Here is a 22,446-nt window from a genome sequence, read left to right on the forward strand (position 1 = left end):
TACCTCACAATAGAGTTTTGGTAAAAGACTGCTTTATCTGCACTTATGACTGTCATTTTCAGCACTAAAGTGTGTACAAAATTATAAGGCACACCGTTAATGAATGTATTTTCATTAACGGTGTGTATTTTCAAATTTATGTCAGATATAAGGTCCATCTAACTATAAGGCGGAGGAAGTAAGACAAAACAATCAGGGATAAGTCTGTCAGTCAGACTTTTGTAACTTCATTCACAGTAACTCTAGAGCTCGTTTGTAACACGTTACACATTAGTTGTATTAGTATATTCAAAGTATGTGTAGCTTGTTAAACACAAAAACAGACACAGAAATTCAAATAAAAACTCAACCCATCATTTACCCCTCCCCTCTGTTAACACATAAATCCCATGACCCCATAAACACAATTAATACTTAAAAAAGGTTAACTTTAAAAAAGAAGCAGCTACAGGAACAGTGCCCACCCAGACTGGGACAGAAACAGGGTCCATAAGATAAGATAATAAGATTATAAGATGATATGAAAGAGGTTCAATAAAATAAATAAAATAAAAATTAAATACATTTTATTTTCAAAGATGATGCAATCATTTTAGCATTGATCAGAGGGTGCCGCTGCTATTTTCAAATCTTCTTTGTGCCTTTCTCCTTCTTTGTTAGGGACTGTTTCTCCCAGCTAAATGGATGTTCTCTTATTGCAGCAGACTCTTGTCTCTCTGCAAACGTAATGCAGTCTGTGTTGTTCCCTCTATGAGACCATTAATTATTAATGAAACAAGTGCCTCCTGAACGTCCCCGTGTGAGATCCTTGACGAGACAACCTATGGCTGTGTGTCTGTAAACCAGGGGCTCCCGAGTGCTCCGAGTCTGATCGGCCTTTTGCATGCGTTATTGAGCAGCTCGAGCCTGGGTTATGCAGTCAGCGTTTGTGAAAAGGTTTAGGTTCAATTCCTATCCTAAATGAATCAAAAATAATGAAAAAATAAACATGCAACAAAAATGCCTAAAGCAGTTTTAAGCTCAATTTCTCTTTTTAAAAACACATCCCAAAAGCTGTGTTCCAGTTTTCAGTTTCTATAAGACTTTTGAAGCATGTGATCAAAAAAGGCCATGAAAATGACCATATACATTTGTGCAGGAGGATTTTATTGATGTCTTGTTCCTTTACTAACGAACAAAGGTCAAACGTGAGCCTTAAACCAGAAGTTTGTACACTGCATTCTCAATTTCTTTTTTCAGTATCAGTAGCTTCAATATAAACTTCATCTCTTCTTGCACAATTAAAAAACTTTAGCATTTATATAACAAAACTAGTAAAGTTCCAATTATTTTCTGAAAACTTGACCATTAGCAATCTCTTCAGAAAGATTGAAAGGCTTATGTTGCCGGCATTAAACCTGTTAGAAATGGGATACAAAAACTTCAGTCAAAAAATGTTTTATATTGTCAGGATATAACACACCTTGCAATTTTACAGTTCCTTAACAAATACACCACAAATACAATATGCAACGGATAATAACAGACATAGTGTTCATTATCAGAAATGAATGGATGCCTCAAAGGGCATTATCCTGCTTAAACCATGGTCATGGAATAAATAGAACTTTGACCATATTAAAGACTTGAACCATAACAAATATTAAATCAAATAGGACTTTAACCATATATATATATATGTTTTATTTCACAAGAAGCAGACTATTTGAAATACGCTATGAGGATCAACAAACAAACACATACAGCACCAACTGGTGTTTAGGCCACTGCAATTATATAGAACAGACAGGCTATGTGACCAGAACTTCCCACTGTCAATTATCACTTATAATGGACAAATATTCACCTTAAGAAAAACCTATAAAGAACTTTAAAACACCTTTACATTCCAAAGTACTTATGACAAAGGCTACAAGCTCCGAAACCAGGTTTTGTATTTTGTAATGACATGTTAGGGCGGCAGTGGCTCAGGCGGTTGAGCGGGTCGTCCAATGATCGAAGGGTCGTCGGTTTGAGCCCCACTCCCCCCAGCCAACTGTCGTTGTGTCCTTGGGCAAGACACTTCACCCTCCTTTCCTCCAGTGTGGCTCCACTGGTGTGTGAATGTGTATGAATGCCCCGGTGATGGTCAGAGGGGCCGTAGGCGCGAACTGGCAGCCACGCCTCTGTCAGTCTGCCCCAGGGCAGCTGTGGCTACAACCGTAGCTTACCATCACCAAGTATGAATGAGGAGTGAATGAATAATGGACACACTGTAAGCGCCTCGAGTGACTTGAAAAGTGCATATAAATCCAATCCATTATTATTATTATTATGTCAATTTTCACTACACAAGCCTTTGAGTGTCACACTTAACATCACTATTTCATGTTGTTTTGTGCCTTAAATATTGCTGAAAACATATAATAGTGACAATCCAAAGCAAACCTTGTTCAAAGTAAGAAGAACAACAAGAAAAGGGGTATGTTTAATAGAGCCTCGTCTAATAATGTGAAAGAAGGGCATCTGCTTTCTTTTTAAATCAAGTGAACAAATAGCTCTTAATGTGAGCTATTATAGACCAGATGCTGAGAAGCCAGACCAATCATCATGTAAAAATGTAGGTTTTGTATTCGCTGCTGCTGCCAGAGCTGTCGTATTATCACATTCTGGATTTTGAGCCTGATCCCCTCAAGGATATGAGTCATCAGTCTTTACAAGCATAGAGACTGCCAATGGTGAGTGCTGGCATTCTAAGCTATAATTAGTTCCCTGGATAGAAGACAAATAAAGCAATGAAAGCGAAAGAAAGGGCTAAAAAGTGAGTGGCTTTTGTGCCTCAAACTATTCCCAGTTTTCTGTATATCAGTGAATTTTTCACATCAGTTAAACCTGTAGTGAGCAGAATGATCAAAGAGAGTTTAACAGGAAAAAGGAAACCGTATCAAAAGAAGAAAAAGCCTTCTGTTGCCTAGGTTACTACAGCAGTGCTAAAAGAAGGAGTAGGTGATGATAGTTTCGCTGGCAACATTGCAGGAAAGAGCTGACGGAGAATTATAAATGTATTCATTTCCATCTGGACCGAGATCTCCAAATGATCGTCTGGCTTGGTGCAATCCCTCAGTGCCTTGTAGCCAAACGCTGAACAAAATAAAGGCTTCACGCCAAAATAAGAGTAAATGTCTTAAAATATTTACTTAGCTACAAACTGCTTACCATTTAAGCTTTTTTTTCTACTTCACAATTTACTCTTTTATTTTGAAAACAGTTTTTTGTGGTAATGCTTGATATTAATCTTTTTAGTACAAACCCAGATTCTTCTTTACAGATATATATTTTTTGATTATATGACAATATGTCCACTGTGAACCTGAAACTGTCCAAAATACTAAATCCAGACTGGTCAATTTGTAATTTTCTAACTCCAAAGATTACTGATTTTGTGTTTCATAACAAATGATCAAACATGCAGAGATGAAAATAGAAATGTATTAATCCAAAAACAAAACAAAGACAGGATCAAAACAATATAAAATTTGTCTAAAAACCTAAGTGGAGCTTCATTCAAAGTTTCAACGATTTATTCGAAGGGGTATCACTATTATGAGCCTTAACTGAGAAAAAAATGTCAAAGCTAAATGTTTTAAAACCTCTGGGGGGCCTCATTCTTACATCATTGTAAACGGCAGATTTTTGTTCACCTTTCAGTTTGTAGACAGAGATGACAATGTGATATTGGTAGAAACTGGCTGGCTTTAGGCACTGCACAGCGGGGATCACGAGCATCACACAGCTCATCGAAAGTTGAGCGTTTCATGTGGAATTGTTGGTTCTACAGCTCCCGCTCCCACTCTCACGTGTAAGGAGCTCTCCGCTCCATGGCCTGAATAAGACGCAGACGTCTCCTTTGATAGATGATGGTGCTAGTGCTGTGGCAGAAATTTGAATGTATGTGCTGTAAATCATTATTCACATCTGTCACCATGTTTCTGAATGACTAATTATGTGAATTGGTTTGTGTTTATTTACATAATTCTGATTTAGTGGAAATCGCAAAATTGTGTTTTGTCAACATTTATAGAATTTTAATAAAGTTCTGCGCATATGTGCAATGGAAAAATAGCTATTTAACCCATTTAACACTGGAAATGTTGCCGACATTTCTGGTGTTAAAGGGTTAAATAGAAGGTTTGCACCAACTTAATCAGTGTGTTACTCCACATCTACATTTAGAAAAAGGGTATTTGTGGATACTTTCCTTCCTGCTTTTCTAGTAGAAGATGTAGCAGCTTCAGACCTTGCAAGGTATTCTACACTGATCTGCTAGTGTATGAGGTGAAAGTGTTTGTCAGTGTTTTAACTAGCTTTTCCTATCAATAAAAGGATAAACAGCTTAAAATCATTGTAAAATAGATTGATATGACTATACCAATGGGCAACTAACAAATACACATGCAGATGGCTAAAATATGTATATACAAAAAGTTCAAAACAATATTTAATTTAAAATGTAGCTCAAATGATAACATAGCCAACGCAGCGGACACACAGAAAGAAGATTTTGTGCATTTGGGAAATGTAAATTTATTGTTACAGACCAATTAACAAAGTAACAGCTATATAAAATATAAAACTAGACTGAGTGACCCTACCCCCCTCTGGTTACAAATAGTAAGTTCTAGCTAACTTAAGGAAGACAACATCCCATAGACTTGTATTGAGAATCAAACATCTCAGTCATTCTATTTGTTGGAATAACAATTCTGAATCCATTACTTTTTTCACATGTTCTTGTGAGTCAAATTTTTTTTTTTTATCAGTCTACAGCCTAGTGCAGAGGCAGCCATATATGGTGTTTCACACCAAAACCCAGATACATTAAGAAAAAGACACAAAGACATTCTTCCTTTTGCTACTCTAATAGCAAGGCACCGTATATTATTGCACTGGAAATCTAAGGACCCACCCGGGGTGTCCCAGTGACTGACGGATCTTATGCAACTATTACAACTTGAAAAAATAAAATATTCAGTTCAGGGATCGAGGGACAAATTTTTCTCAATCTGGGGTCCGGTTTTAGATCACTTTGGCAAAATCAGAATTCTACCTGAGGCCTCCTCACATTCTACCATCACATCTCAGTAATAAAGTAAAAAAAAGTTTATAGTTTAAAATATTCCAACTGTTCTTAAATAATATCAGCATTGTTAGTATTATTATTCATATTTTTCTTTTTCTTACATATAAATATCACATCAGCTATATATGTTAATATATTTCTCTTTTTTATGTTGCCACTTGGCTGATTGAATTGGCCATCGAGTTGATCACATAGAGATATGCTTTTGTTATAGTGGACAATATATATCTTATCCTTGTCTTGCAAACTATGGAGAGGGGGGGGGGGGGGTTCGAGGTGTTTGAAAAAATAAAAATAAAAAACTGGCCATGTTGTATTACAAATATGAAAATATATCTTTGTTTCATTGTATTCCATGTATGTAACAATTCTCTTTTTGTTTGCAATAAAAACAAATTGAAAAAAAAAAAAAAGTTTAATTGTCAGATTTCTTGTAGCTCGCTTTTGAATGGTAGGGGTGTGTCCTTCCAAGCTCACTCCTGTTTCGGCGAGAGTGATTACCATAGAAATGTTGACTCAGACCGACTCAGACAAATCACTTCTTATTGAACATTTCTGGTGGCGTCCACATTGCAAAGAAATGGCAACTGAATTGACTTCATTTGGTTGGAACTGGATGTAAAACATTTTTTCACACTCACTGATCTCATACACAGTCAAAGGTAATGGCTCAAGAGCTGGTTGACTCAATAGAAAAAAAGGTTTTTGAGAAATGAAAGACATAATTTTCATCTCATTGAGAAATTAAAGCTGCTTGTAAGAGCATCTTACCTTCGAATCTGGACGGTTGCAGTTGAGACTAATCCCACATTCGTCAGTAATCTCTGTAATCTCTGACAGGTCGTCATCCTCAAACTCATCCAGACTGATGTCATGAGTTAGCCTGAATGCATAAAAAGAGAAAAATACAGATGGTGGGTTTGATGCTTGGATAGGTAAAATATACAGTTGGTAAGCACTGTATATAATCAAGGAAACGCCCTGAATAATTACTTGAGGATTTTTCTCATATTTTATGCTACAAGTGAAAGTTTAGCCTAAAACAGATAAAAATGTGTTTTTTTTTTCATGAGATTCAAGTTTTGCTTGTTATCTGTGTTAAAGTGCACAAACATCACATTAAAGTCTATAAAATATTAGCAAATGTTTATGAATGAATGCAAAAAAGATGAGTTCTACACAATGTATTTAGAAAACATAATTACTGCATGATTGCCATTAGTGATCTTTCATATAACACACATTTTTGGCAACCTACCTGCTTCAGCTATTACCACAGCTCAATAAAAAAAAATCTTAAAAAGTGGAAAAGAAATGACTAGTCAGTACAAGTGGCAACGCAATTGTCCTTCATGGCGTCATTAACCATTTTACACTAAAGTGCATTCCAAATTATTATGCATAAAAGGAATTTTTTTTTTTTAAATTAAACTCATGGATGATATTGTGTCTCTGGGCTCTTTAGATGACTGACATAAATCTCAGACACCTGTAATAATTTCTTTGCCAGGTGAGTTCAATTAAAAGAAAAATTACAAGTAGACCAACGATGTTTCCAATGATAATAGAAAGATAAAGGATCTCTGCTGCTGAAAAGCGTGAAACAGTTAAATACCTTGAACAAGGTATGAAAACCTTGGGTATTTCACAAAAACTTAGCTGTAAGCGTGATCATTATACTATTAAGAGATTTGTGGCTGATTCAGAGCACACACGGATTTGTGGAGATAAAGGCAGAATGAGGAAGTTTTCTGCCAGACAAATACATTGGATTAACGAAGCAGCTGCTAAAAGGCACTTGATTACCAAAAGTATTCGCTCACCCATCCAAATGATAAGAATCAGGTCTCCTCATCCCTTGGTTTGACCACAGATGTATGAAATTAAGCATTCAGGCATGCAGACTGTTTTTACAAACATTTGTGAAAGAATGGGCCGCTCTCAGGAGGTCAGTGAATTCCAGTCTGGAACTGTCATAGGATGCCAGCTGTGCAACAAATCCAGTCATGAAAGTTCTTTGCTCCTAAATATTCCAGACTCAACTGTCGGCTCTATCAAAACAAAATAGAAAGAGTTTGGGAACAACAGCAACACAGCCATAAAGTGCAAGGCCACGTAAACTGGTGGAGAGGGGTCAGTGGATGATGAAGCGCATAGTGCAAAGAAGTTGCCGACTTTCTGCACAGTCAAATGCTACAGAGCTCGAAACTTTATGTGACCTTCAGATTAGCCCAAGTACAGTACGCAGAGAGCTTTATTGAATGGGTTTCCATGGCCGAGCAGCTGCATCCAAGCCACACATGACCATGTGTAATACAAAGCGTCGGATGATGTTGTGTAAAGGAGTATTATTGTGTGGCGTTGTTTTTCAGGACATGTCCATAAAGACATGGATGACAGAGTCTGGTGTGGATGAACTTGACTGGCCTGCACAGAGTCCTGACCTGAACCCAATAGAACATCTTTGGGATGAATTAGAGCAGTGACTGAGAGCCAAGTCTCTTCCACCAACATCAGTGTGTGACCTCAGCGATGCGTTTTTGGAGGAATGGTCAAAAATTTCTCTGAACACATTCCTCAAACTTGTGGACAGCCTTCCCAGAAGAGTTGACGCTGTAAGAGCTGCAGAAGGTGAATTGAAATCATATTGAACTCTATGGGTTAGGAATGGAATGGCACTTTAGTTCATACCTGAGTTAAGACAGGTGAACTAATACTTTTGGTACTATAGTGTACCATTACAAAGCAGCAAGCACATATTGGAAGCTGCTGGTGTCTCTGGAGTCCCATCAAGTGAAGGCTCCAAAGGCTTGCAGTTAGACGTAAACCTTCTATTCAGCCAACCGCTAAACAACACTCACAAGCAGAAACGGCTGCAGTGGCCGCATTCTCCAACCACCCACTACCTCATCCATCTGGACGGCCACCATGTCCCAACAAGGCTGTTTCATATTTAGGGCCGAAATCATGAGGAGAGAAGTGGTTAGCCCATTTAGGGAACCTGAAGGTATAAAAATGACCTCTGAAAAGTAGGTGGAGTTTTTAACTCACCACTTTCTTCCGTGGTACAAAAAGAACAGTGCTTTCAGTAACAAAATCATCTTTTATGCATGACAATGCACCATCTCATGCTGGAAGGAATACCTCTGCATTATTGGCTACTATGGGCATAAAAGGAGAAACCTTTGGTGTGCTCGCCCTCCTCCCCTGACCTCAACCCTATTGAGAACCTTTGGAGAATCCTCAAGCAAAATATATATGAGGGTGGGAGGCAGTTCACATCCAAACACCAGCAGGTTATTCTCACATCCTGCAAAGAAATTCTAGTGGACACTCTCCAAAAACTCACAATTTCAATAGGTGCAAGAATTGTGAAGTTGCTACAAAACAAGGGGTCCAATGATAAAATGTAACTTAACCTATTAAGATGTTTTTGATTGGAATAGCGTTTGATTTCAGTAACAATGATATCCTAATGCAGCAAATTTTCAGTTCTTAAGAATCTTCTAAATATTGATGAAGTGTGTAATGTGGGTAAGAATGAGGAACAGTGCATTTTCAGTTTTTTTTCTTAATAAAGTTAAAACATTCAATATATACTCAAATGCAGGGGTCCTCAATCTCCGGGCCGCAGACCAGTAGGTATCGATACTGGTCCGTGGCCGCGGGCCTGGCTGTGTCCGGACGGACAGGCGATGTACCAGAACTTTTAGAGAAAAATAGCTTATCTAACTCTACAACTACATGTTTAAATACTCCAGTAGATGGGCTTCATCCAGATGGAGTTAGGGGACGGCTGTTAAGAAACTTCTGTTAAGCACAGAAAATGTTCCTAAGTAAGTACAGATACAAAATTAATCAGGAATGATGTAAAAAGTAGAGCTTTAGCTCTGCTGTTTACATTCTTTTAACTACCGTAACTTTTCTACCATTGATGCAATCAGAGTAAATCAGCTGATTCTGTCACTGAGAAAAGTGGCTTTGCCCGTTATGCAACAACATTCAAGATGGTGCTAGACGTGTGTTCTGGAAAGTGTGCTTTGCCCATGGTGTTAAAACTGGTCAAGCAAAGAGGGCCTTCTTCTTATTTTGCTTTTTCTACTATTTACAAGTTCATGGCTAACTACAGTTCAAAGAAGCTTTGTACTAAACTTTGAAGCGGTGCAAATCTCATGAATCTTGCTACAGGCTTTTTTCTTTCACAGCTCTTTATTTCGATATATGCAAGACTTGGTTTCATTTACGGTAATTCTGATGGGACACAAATCGTCATTATTAATTTTTCCTCCATGATCAATTTTTAAACAGTTGACACTTCAGTGAATTAAAAAGGGACACCATCCATACTTCACAACCAAATCTGAGTCCCTGATTTGTCAAAGTTTGACCTGATTTAACGCAATGTGCGTTCAATGGCCACACGTTTTGCATGTAGAAACTTACGTAGCTATGTGTGAATTCAAGAGTTTTAAACGTGGAAACCAGAAACGCATTCACATGGACTTTTTTAATGAAAGTGGTTTTTTGTTATTTTGTTAGAGAAAGCATAAGGTTGATTTCCCCAGCAGGTACAGGCTCAAACATCTCTCCCCATGCAGTCAGACAAAGGAATTACTGTCTCCAGCTTGATTTAGTTAGGTTACAGTAACGGATGTTGTTTTGGTATGTTCACATAGGCAGTAATTTACACTGAACAAAGGTTATACTTTCATCATCTATAAATTGCCCCTTAGACACCCAGACGGGACGAGGAAATTCACCCGACCCACGTTGGCCATTCAGAACAGGGCCGGCAGAACCATTGGTAATTCTTAAATACATTTTTAAAACAAAATAAGATGCCTAAATCCACCAAAATGCTTCAGAAATAGATGTTCAGAACAAAATGAATAAATGCAGGTACCAACTGCTACTTTAAATACAGCAAAAGCTAAACTAAATGAACCAACATTTTGAGGGGAATTCTTCTTCCAATGGTTGCCTCAAAAGCCCATGTAAAATACATTCCTTGAAGTATAAGGTTAACATATATCTGTCTAATGTATATGCCCAACCAGGCTAAGTTCACTGGTTTGTATTTGAAAATTAATCCATTGAACAATTTAGAAACTAATTTTCATCTGTATATATCTGTTGTTTTTGACTACAGGAGACAATTTGGGATTTAAAGCCTTTGACATCAACATCAGACCTGAAATGTATTTTATTGATTACGATTCCCATTCCTAGACCAAGAAGTAAGGGATTTATTTTCCATTTTTATTGCCTATTTCCTAAAAACAATTAAAACAATTTAACATCCAATTAATTATCATAATTAGAAAGAAACAGAATGCAGAATAAATCCATAGTAATTTGCCCCTGCTCAAAATTTTTGATCAAATTGAGAAAACTATAACACAGCATTTTTTCTATTTGATTAAAAAACACGTAATACTACTCAGCTGTACTTTAAATCTTCCTCTCACAGAATACAAACATTCATAGATTTAGATTACTTGATTTCATCCTAAAGAGACATCTTTAATCAAAACACACCTTTTAAGAGTCATTCTGAATCTTGAAGTTTAAAAAATGTCAGTCCCTTTTAAATTAAAAGCATGTTGTCCTTTTGTAAATCTGGTTCAAAGATCGATGTGGCTGGTAAGGTTTTAAAACTAAAACCATGCGAGAAATCCCCAGTCATTAAATCAACTTTACAGCTTGTTATTTTATTTTTAATAAGGACCCTGTTTCATGTCATTCAGTTGGTGATGGATAGATAGTGATAGATGGTAACAACACTACATGACTGACAGCAAAATTAGGGCAAACCAGCATTTTTTAGACAGCAGGAGGTAACCAGGAGCCTCCTTGAATTGATTTTGTGACGCACAAAGGAAGTGATAAAGACAGCATGACATTACATTCAGGCCACTGTTCGCTTAGCGTAGGAGCTTTGCTCTCAGCAGAAAACCAACACACAGACAGCAAATTTAACATCAAACACACAGTTTCTAAAACAAACCAGATGAAAAAGCTAATAGAATAAAAACTTCTCTGGACCCACAACTTCTGCCAATAGACAAATATTTTTACAGTGTCTCTTATCACAACAGAGCAGTATTCGTGTTTGCCCTTTTCTGAGTGTACTCTAAAAGCTTTTGCCAAAATTGAGTCTTAATGAAATTACAAATGTAGCTGTTGCTGAATTCTTGTTTTTGCCTAACTCTTTCAAAAATATCCAGGTTTATGCTCCCGACAGCCTTTTCAAATGCTGTCTGCAGAAAGTCATTCATCCGTTTTGCCATCCTGCAAGGACAGAGCCAAGGACCAGAACCGTCCTGTTTGATTTACATTTCTGCAAAAAAGGAATAATAATTACAATTTTATGCTCCACTTGAAAGAAAACAAACTGTGAAGACAGTTGTTATTTCACACAGTGCCTCTTCTGCACACCCAATCCTGTCATAACATCAATTCATGTGCACTTCTGTGGTTTCTTAAGTCCTATTTTTGGTTAACATGCTCCCACTGCCTCTGCACCTAAAACCCAAAACACACAGCCATAAGCATGTGGTCTCTTTCAAGGGCATGCCTGCCCACGCTTTACAATGTGAGGAAAGGAAAAGGACGAGAAAAGGGAATGCTAGCATTTACATACAAGGTCACACAGCCATGCTGCCGCTCAACAAAACGGGAAGAAGAAAAAATCCATTAGAGAGGGAAGAGAAAAGATACCATACCATTTTTCCCACTGGTCCTCCATCCAGCCCTCTCCTCCTTCCCCTTCTGATTCCATATCGCAAGTGAGGAGAACATCCACAGGCAGGAGGAGAGGAGGACAAGAAGGAGCAAGGGGCTTTAGAGAGTGAAGGAGGGATGAAGAGTGGGAGGAGCAAGCGGAAGGAAAGGGAGGGAAAAGGGGTGCAGTTTGTCCGGGTCGATGACAAAATGCGTCACATTCAGAGGCTTGCTGCTCATCCTGATGGGGGAGAGATAGATGGATGGATGGATGGATGGAGTGCTTGTTTGAAGCCGGGGAGCCGAAGCTGCCAGAGAGGAGTGGTGTTATATAATCTGCTGTGTGCTGTTTGCATCAGATTTACTATGCCACTGCACAAAACTGCAGGTGTTAGCAGATCATCCACTGACATGGAAAGTGCAAACAGGAAAGCACAGGAAGAAGCCCACACTCATGTATTTTCTTCTCTCTACCTGCTAAACACTTTTGGGCTAAATTATTCATAAAACCTGTAAATCAACTCATTTTCCACTCTCCGTCTTTACCTCCATCAGTCTGCTTAAAAAATGTAGAGCTGCTTTAAGTTCTAAGAGAAATACTGAAGTCTATAAAACAACAAACACGAAGAACAAAAGTTTGATTTTTATCCATCTCACTTCCTTGTTTACCCAGTTCAGTTTTCAAATAACAACTGTTTTTGAAAGGTTTAATCTTAGTACTGATCATTTTGGTGTGAAGTTATTATAAGTAATGACTAATGTACAGCAGAGTAAAAAAGAAAATTTAAGTTGTCAAATTAAGATAAAAAAGACTAAATTTACAAGAACAAAGCTACACAAATATGAAAAAATATTGTACATCTGTGTAAAATAATGCAAAAATTTACACGAATAACTTGTAAATTCATAATTCAAAAAATTGTAATTTTACAAGGAATATTATGCTGTTTGGGAAAAAAGGACATCATCTGTTTAAAATGTTACAGACAATTAAGATAAATCGGATTGACATCTTTTTACAAAAATGTAAGCACTATGGTAAAAGAAAAGTGATTGGAAACGGGTTGCAAAGCTATTTAAAAAAAAACTTCAATGAGTTGAAATTGATGGTAAAGTATCAAAACAAATGATAATAACTTGTGGAACTTCCCAAGGCTCTGTTTTAGGACCAAAATTCTTCATACTTTATTTAAATCGTATTACCAGGGTACCAAAAAAAAAATAGAGCTTGTTAGTTTTGCAGATGATGCAAATATATATTGTTCAGGTCAAAACAAGTTTCAATTAATTTTAGACATAGAAATGGCGTTGGTTAAATTTAAAAACTGATTTGAGTTCAACAAGTTATTTTGAACTGAAAGGAAAACACCATTTATGGTTTTTGTTACAGATAAAGCAGAAAGCAATATAAAACGTCATTTTGATAGAATAGACATTGTACGTGCTTATAAAACTAGGTTAGCAATAAGAAAAAGATAAAAAAGATTATAATTTTAGAAAAGAAATTATATATTTTTTTCAATATTGGGATGATAACACAAATAAGCAGGACCTATTTTAAGAGGTTGTCATTGAGTGTATTGCAAAGAGAAAAAACGCACTTAATTGTGAAAGGAATTTTATTTTTATTAGTTTTTTTTTATAGATAACATATAAAAAACATAAGAAAATATGTTGGTTGCTGTGTCTTTAAACCCAAACCTCCTCCATGTAAAATATGTGATTTTCCTCTTGATCATCTATCTTTAATTTCCAAAAAAAGCTTTTATTTCTACAAATAATGTACAGTATTTTTTCCAGAAAAAACATTTTGTACTTGTTTTGACAGAAAGTAATGTTAATCTCTGAACTAGTAAGTTCTTAGTGAACTCATATCAAGATCAACAAAGTTTGATTATAAATTGAATATGCTTTTGAATATAGCTAAGTATATTTTCTGAATATACATTTTTCTAAAAACTAAAATTGATTTACGTTCAGTTTTAGTTTTTGGAATTCAAAAATGTTGTGTTATTTTTTTTTTACATATTTGAAAAAATACCAAAAAAAAAAAAGCCCTACAAAGTCAACAACTGAGGATATGAGCATCATTCCTATCTGACATGGTGGGTTTATGCAGAGGGGAGAGCAGGAACGCCAAGCATTGTATTTGCAGAGGGGTGGTGCTGTCAGCTCAAAACCGTCCTGTCAGCACAACCCAGAGACAGTAGTAAATAATCATCAGGGGGCGAACTGCCGACAGAGCAGTTACTCTCCACTATGTCAGCTTCAGCTCAGGGTAACACCCAAATGAGTCCCCACTCTTTTTAAGTGGGAGGCAACAGGAAAGTGAACATCATGAAATTCAATGGTAGCTCTATGCAAACTACAACATGAAGAAAATGAACCTTTAATAACCAACTGAAATTCTATGCTCCATCCTGCAATAACAAATGTATCTGTCTTCAAAAATCTTCTCAGATAGATCCATAAAGCTGAAAGCAAAAACAACTGAAGCAAAAACAAAAAGAAGGATTGAAAAGAAATGGTTGTGTGCAATGCTGGTTTAAATAATGCAGAGTAGAATCTTTGTAGTATTACACTAACATCTGCTGTTAGCATGTGTTACAACCTAAAAATAACTGCCCAGTGAACTATTCCTTATGGCTACAAATGAATGAATAAACACTGTCTCTATAAGTATGTACTGGAATGTGGGATAAAAAAACAAACTGTTTTGTTTGCACATTTTTGATGTTATGTGTGTTTCTCGGAGTCTGCAGCAAACATTTTTTTCAGCAGAATTTGGATACAAATCATTAATACAAATCCCTCAGATTTATATATTGTATTAATAATAGGTAATGTAAGAAAAAAATAATCACAGTTTAAAGACTTGTTTGATTATCAATTGGATGCCAAATTTGCCCTTTTGTCAACAGATGAATTGTCATTAAGCCTTCTTTAAGCAACTAGAATGGGCCTCGGCAGCGTGTCTTTGTTTGGCCCACAAAAAATTAAACAAACATCTGAACTTTTGCAAAGATGGATGTGCAGATTGTGCGTAAAATGGAAGCATTTTAGCTGATCACCACTAACTCCGTGTAGAAAGGGAGTGTGTGTGTGTTGGCCGGGGGGCGTTGCTGGCAGCACAGACTCTTCCTAGAAGGAGCTGTTGTTTACTTATACACATCACAATGTGAGAACAAACTGGTTTTCATGGATTGGGAGAAGCTGTTGTTCAGAGCGCAGGTTTTTAGAGGAATACTCAGAAATGTGTGAACGGATCAGTGTACCGCTTTGGGGTTGTTTTTCGTGAGGAATGAACATTATAACACTTACACATAAAAGCTCAAAAAGTGATTTTGCATGATATAGACCAGGGGTCACCACCCCTTGTGGCGCCCGCAGGGAATGCACCAAAAAAAACATTTTCTTTTTTTTTTAATTGAAGCAAATATTGAACAAACAATCACGGCACGTCTGTCAATGACAACAATATCAATTCTGAGATAAAGGTAGACAAAAAAAATATGAAAACAAATTAACTTAAAAAATAATCAATAAAAATAAGGGTATATTACAAATGTTTAAATAGATCAAATAAATCACAATGTCTGGGCATTCTTATGATTCATGTAATGTAAAGATTTAGAGAATAGGCTGATATGGTTGAGTAATCCATTAATGTGAGGTTTCACCTTTAAGAATTTACAAGTATGAATAAAATGCTTTGAAATGACAATCAGTACATTAATCAGAAAGTCCAGATTTTTGTCAATTAATTGTAATCGAATTTAAATTGTATTCCAATTTAAAGGGTTAATGATGATATTTTTGGATTTGAGCCAATTATGAAAAGAAGACCATAACTCTTTTACATGAAACATTCAAAGAAAAGATGTTCCACAGTTTCTACATCATTTCCACAAAAGACACAAAGATCATTATCCCAGTTAAAGCGAGAATGTAAAAAAATGATTGGAAAGTTAAATATAATTTAATGGGAATGCTCCAAAAATAGCACTGCTCATATGCAGTAGCAAATCAATATAATGTGGGGATCTGGGGGTTAGCTTTTAAGACTCATGGGAAGTGGGGAATCTTAGTTGTGTTAAATTGCTCACCATAAGTGAGGGAGCTGTGAGCAGAAGTAAAGTTAATGCTGTTTGGCTGGTGGTGGTTGTGTTCAAAATAAACGGACAGATATGATTGTCCGCTAATTTATGTGAGTGTCCTTCCCAACAAACCGGGGTTGTGCTTTGCATTGGGCACAGGTAGCAGATTGGGACATGTCCAGTGTGGTTGCTACTAAGAAAGAGGATAGTGAATTAAGACTCGGGCGTAACAGTTCTTGCCTGGATAGTAGAGGATGGTGATTCAGTGCTTGCTATTAGTAATTAATGCACTTTAGTTCTGCTATCGTGAAAAATATGGCAGAGTATTGAACGACCTGAAACTTGTGAATTGGCGCTCCCACTGCCCATGTGTTTTGGATTTAGGCCCCCTATGCAACTGAGTTTGACCCCCACGTAATACGAGTCTAGAAAATTCATGCATGTTTTTGTGTGTAAAATGAGCAAATAAAAATAGGGCATGCAAAAATGTGTGTGTGTGGGGGGGCTAGGAGGTTTTTAGCAAACAGGTCCTGTGGCGCCCTTCATACCACTTAATGCCCATTAAATAGCCCTCAGTCTCAAAAAGGTTGGTGACCCCTGATATAGACCCTTTAGCAAAGTTAGCTTGAATCACATCAATTAATTTCCTAAATTTTCAATTAAAAAAATACTATTGTCATTAAAACTGTCTTCATATGCCTACTAACTGAAATGAAAAAATTAGAACTTTTGTTTATTAAATAATAAAATATTATCTGACAGAAAAGTTGTGGGAATTTATTTTACATTAAAATTTCTACAAATTTTGATATGAGAAAAAATGTGAAAACATTTGGAATTGTTGTAATATAAAGAAAATTATTTTTCATCCTACAACTAGATTTTTTAAAAACCTATAAAACAAATAGCTCAAACAGACTGATATAGTAGTTTTCTGATCTCCTATAGTCTGAAATTATTGGTCTGATATGTGGTATGTTGAATTTCTGGCATCAGTCCACTGAAATTTCTAAGCATTTGTTTTCATTTTTATGAGAATGTGGTTTTCTAAGTTAAGGTTCTGATTTTGAAGCGCTGGTGGAAAAAACACAATATTGTCTTGAACTTAACATTATGTGATATAGTAAGGAGTCTAAAGCTAATTTAAATACACGTCTATCACCTTTACAGATTGTAATTAGCTGAATACAAATTTTCAGACAATAATGGTATTAACTGCAATAACTCTTCAGTTAGTTGCAAAACAACTTTCCACAAATATGTATATATTTAAATTGTTTGCATCAATTCTTACTCGTTTGTGTCTAAATCGTGATGCATTTAAAGAAGGACCAGTTTTAGTCCAAGTTGTTTGTGCTGCTGTGCTTCAGTCAGCAAATAGCCAACAATCACACATCTGCTCTGCATTTCTAAACATCTACAATTTCTCTTGTTGTCCTGAGAGGATTGTTCCAAAAGTCTTTGCTCAGAATAAACCTAACTTTAACTGTGCTTTTTTTTTAAAAAAGCTTCGCCTTCTCAAAACCATGACCTGATTGTAAGTAAGGTGTTCCCTTGTTTATCGGGTCCCCCACGCAATAAATGTATCCACATTCTATGGGTTTAATCCGCAAAGTAGGTTTACTGATGTTTTAAGGCTGTAAATTTCTCAATACACACTTTATAGACTTTCTCAGACAAATATTAACATTTTCACACTTTTCTCTCTTATGTAAACTCTGAAAGTTCAAACCTCAATAGAAAAAAAAAATACTGAAAGAAAACACAGATCTGGTCAGTATCAAAGATTTTTCTAACTATGGCAAGTTTATTACGCTCTGTGCAGCAGATTCCCTTTGCCAGATAGAGTCCCAGTATCCCCAGCCCAAAAGTCAAACCGCCAAACCATCCAAACCGGAGTATAGGTTTTCCAGAAATGATTTCTTTGAGTGTGCCTTTTGAATGTTGTTGTAAAGACCAACATAAAAATGGAAAAGAAATCAAATTTCTATTAATGGATAAACATCTTGCAAATACAAAGTAGAAACTTGTGAACAGTTTCTAATTCTTTCCAACATTTTTAAAAAAGGTCTCTTGGTGTGCTATTTATTACACAACCTCATCATTTCATAATTCATTGTCATTTATTTTTCCTCTTTTTAGACTCCAAGATTCCTGAGATTTGCAACGTTCTAACATTTTGCACAAAGCCTCCTCCAAGTGTAGCCAACATGCACTAGTTAAAAGAAGAAAAATAAGAAGAAGCCCCTCCCTGCTTGTCCAGTGTGAACACTATGGAATAAAACATTCATTCATTCATCTTCTTTACCGTTTATTCCCTTTCGGGGTCACGGGGTTGCCGGAGCCTATCCCGGCCACTTGGGCGTAGGCAAGGGATACCCTGGACTGGTCGCCAGTCTGTCGCAGGGTGGAATATCCTCAATCACACATCCATTCACTCTCACACTCAGACCTGTGGACAATTTAGAGTTGCCAATCAACCTATGTAGCATGTTTTTGGAAGGTGGGAGGAAGCCGGAGATCCCGGAGAAAACCCACGCATGCACGGGGAGAACATGCAAACTCCACACAGAAAGGTCGACCATTGATGTTGTGTTTTTCATGTCCCCCAGCCGGGACTTGAACCGGGGGCCTTCTTGCTGTGAGGCAAGAGCGCTAACCACTGCGCCACCGTGGAATAAAACACACATTCATAAACAGCAATTGGCGCGATTTGGAATGCACTTCAAATGCCAGGTCTGTACGTATAGCTTAGTAGGACAAGGAATGGCTGTACACTGGGTGTGCCTTTGTTTTCATCTCTCATTGGGGAATATGGATTAGATCTGTGATCATTCGTCTTGTAATCCAACACTGCAACACTTGCATTTGGTTTACTCTTAAATGCTAAGATGAACTGTGTGATCTCCTGTCTGATGCAAGCTTGGGTTGGAGCTCCCACATCCACCTTCTCTGCATTCTTTTTATGTTTAAAGTGCTTTTGATTTGGTAAAGCCAACATGATGAAGTCATTAGATAAGAATCATGCAAAAAACAGACCCTCAAACAAATCAGCTTCATAATGATGGAGATTTACATCACTTCTAGCTCCCAGGTAGCTCTGAAATACATCAAACTACTTCTGTTTATTTAAATGAATTGGGCTTGTTTAAAACGCTGGAAAAATTCACAGATTAGATTTATGAATTTGTCAAAATATGAGTGTGGGGTGATACGAGAATGGACGCAAATGATGCACAATAACAAGATGTGACGTGTGATTAAAAAAAAAAAAGCTACTGATTCACGGGCCTGCAAGGATTAAGGGAGCTGAAGCAGATAAGAAAAAGTACGTGTTGCGACATTCGCCCTGTGAAGGCTGAACGCTGCCCCCACCGGCTCTGTCCCCCGAGAGCAGACACGCCCAAACACTGAACCATCTACTTTGGTTGTCAGAGCCCGGCATCATCAGCTCCACTCATTCCGCTTCAGCAGCCCTCAGGATGGCTGTTCTTCAAACAGCCGTCCCCCCAGCGCCCACGGACGGACGTGGAGCTCGTCCATCCTCCGCTGGCTCGCTCGTTCGCTCACCTGCGGCTAGCAGAAGGCTTCACCTGGACGCTGCGGCCGGAAGCAGGGGCTCTTTTCTTCTTCTCTCTGTCCGCCATGCCGGCGAGTTGTCATGTCTCTACAGACTCTGCTTCAAGCACAAACACCTGAAAGGTGCAGCGACGCCGTGATAGAGTGATGCATTCAGAGACTGTGGGATAAATCGCTACTGCGCTGGTGTGTTTAGGAATACACGTTTTTTTCCCCTTCTTCTTTTTTTTTTGTTTTTATTTTAAACTAGGCAATCCAGTTATTTTGTTAACTTAATGTATTATATTTATTAGACCAATTAATAGATAATAATTATAACAATACCTTATTTAATAATAATATTATTTTAAAAAAAGTCAGAAATGAATAATAATAAATTATTATTAATCATTACTATTTTTATAAATGTGCCATCGTTAGCTGCAACACTTATTTACAACTGTTGTCCCAGGGCAAGGTGTAGGTATACCAACAACAAATACCAAAAACATATAAATCTGACAGTAAAACTTCAAGTTAGAAAGTCAAATAGAGCAGAAAAAATATCTGCAATTAAGCCATATTGTTGAATGTTGAATTTTTCACATAGGACGGTTAAACATATATATATATATATATATATATATATATATATATATATATATATATATATATATATATATATAAAAATGCTGCATGCCTTGGATTTTTTAAAAGTCTGTCTGTCACAAATTAAGTATATAGACTGCCAAATCCCTTATTTGCCCTTACTGTTTCTTCATTCATGAATAAGTAATAATTAATTAATAATTTTGAAAACTCTAGAAATGACTGAGTCACAAGTTCTTCAGGTCTTGTTTTATTCTCTTTCATACCTTTGTTTTAGGGCCCAGTGGAGGAAAAGCCTAAAATAGGTCAGGCTTGTAGCAAAAACATAAACATTCAATAAATAAAGGTAGACAGGACAAAACTATAAACTAAGGGAGAAACAAAAGGCTAACAGAAGATCTGACAATGAATTACTAAAAGCAAGACAATTAATCCTTGTGCTATCTTAGATGACGCCACCCTTACATTGACGTGTTATTCCTACCATGAGAAAGGTGGAAAGATTTCATGCAATCCATGGACACCAGTGATGATCACAAATCATTCAAGAAAAATGGTTAAGCGCACTGTCTAGTGCAGGGGTACTTTTGAATCGACAATGTCTTGAAGATCTACCTATAAAATATGTATGTATGTATGTATATATATATATATATATATATATATATATATATATATATATATATATATATATATATATATATATATATATATATATATATATATATAAAATACTATTAGTAATTGTTTGTAAGTTATGTTTATTAGTTACATGTTTATTTGAACATTGTTGTTTATATACTGATGATTAAGAACTACACAGTAAGATTACACAAAGATACTTTTGTATTAACAGATTAGGCGTTTTATTACAAAGACAGAAAGCAGCGGCTATCATTTGTCATGCTCTGTTAACCGTGCAATGGGGGGAGCATGGCATTTCAAAGGCGCTGCTAGCTCCGTACGAAGCGCATGCCACGTAAAAAACAGCTTCCTTAATGAGCTCGTATTTATCGGGCGAGAACTGCAGAGCTGATAGCAGGAAGAGACATGCGGGGCGGCTTCAATAAACACTCCGGTTGTCCGGAGTGGTCTTCTGCCGGGGACTTGACGTGCCGTGGGGCAGAAAGCGACTTTCTGATGACAGCGAGTTTGCGCTCAGTGTTTTTAAACAAGCATATGCAGTGACGTATGTATCAGAGGATGTCCGATTGGCCAATCTACATGTCAATCAAGTCCTGTACTTCTCAGTGAGGATTTTGAATGGCTGGTGGATTTTTAAGAAGTACTTTTTATTTTATTTTTTTTATATTTTCTGGCACGCGATCTACACTCATGTCCTTGAAGTTCAACCGGTCGATCGCGATCGACGTAATGAGCACCCCTGGTCTAGTGGGTCTAGATGACCCAACCTCCAATGTTAAAGTGCCTAGGATAGCACACACGGTTAAAAAAACTGAGGGTGATTCACTAAATAAAAACAGGTGTAGACAATAACAACTAGAATCTGTTGTGACTGACAGTGGAAAAAATGCTAAACCTGAAAACAGAATATGACAAGAACCGAGAAAACACGTAAACACCAATCTGTGAAAAAACCCCGACACATTTTAAATTGGGAAACAGCTCCTCTACAACAACAAAGGACGATATTGTGTGCCAACTTCTAATATTATATTGTGCTTTGTTTTATCTTCTGCTAAATCCAGGTCTTCAATTCATCTGACATAGGTCACAAAATTAACCACTACTACAGACTGTTACTCTACAACTGTAAAGACAAATGCGAAGGAAAGCATTTGCTCTATGAGGCAGTGATTAGAATATCTAAAAAATATCTGTATACTTTGTTCCAGACTCATTGTTTAATTTTGAGTTTATTTTAAATAAAACTGTCAGCACACTTTCTGAAAATGGACTGTAAAGAAATGTTGTTAGTTTTCCAGACATGCCACAAACTTTATAATAAGACTCAGGAGTCAAAAACAAAATCATTTAATGTTTTACTCCAGCAAAGAGCAAGCAGATAATAATAATAATGGTAATGGTTACATTCAATGTGCATACTAAAGGTTCATTCGAAAATTACACACAGTTATACTGTTTTGCACAGACACAGGAATTAGCTTTTTCCGCACAACTGCATGCCTGTGGCCTTCGGTTCCCAGGGAGATGAAGTCAGAGACAGAGCCCGGTCATCCATGTCTTTATGGACCTTGCTGTGAGCTCTGGTTCACAGTCATGTTGGAAGAGGAAGGGTCCAAACTGTTCTCTTAAGGTTGGGAGCATGGAATTGTCCAAAATATTTTAGTATTCTGGATCATTCAGGGTTCCTTTCAC

At 36.9% G+C, this 22,446-nt stretch overlaps 1 protein-coding gene across 1 annotated transcript in view; it reads right to left on the reverse strand.

The window, feature by feature from the left end:
- Positions 1-19,671, reverse strand: part of mapk8ip1 (mitogen-activated protein kinase 8 interacting protein 1) — a 41,224-nt gene extending 21,553 nt beyond the window's left edge. The window contains exons 1-2 of the mRNA XM_023952351.1: positions 19,510-19,671; positions 5,891-6,002 (exon numbers count right to left, since the gene is read on the reverse strand). Of these exons, the coding sequence (XP_023808119.1) occupies positions 5,891-6,002; positions 19,510-19,586 (189 nt within the window). The 5' untranslated portion in view covers positions 19,587-19,671. The remainder of the gene's footprint in view (positions 1-5,890; positions 6,003-19,509) is intronic.
- Positions 19,672-22,446: the final 2,775 nt, after the last annotated feature.

Source organism: Oryzias latipes, chromosome 3, assembly GCF_002234675.1.
Source record: "Oryzias latipes chromosome 3, ASM223467v1".
Classification (NCBI taxonomy): domain Eukaryota; kingdom Metazoa; phylum Chordata; class Actinopteri; order Beloniformes; family Adrianichthyidae; genus Oryzias; species Oryzias latipes.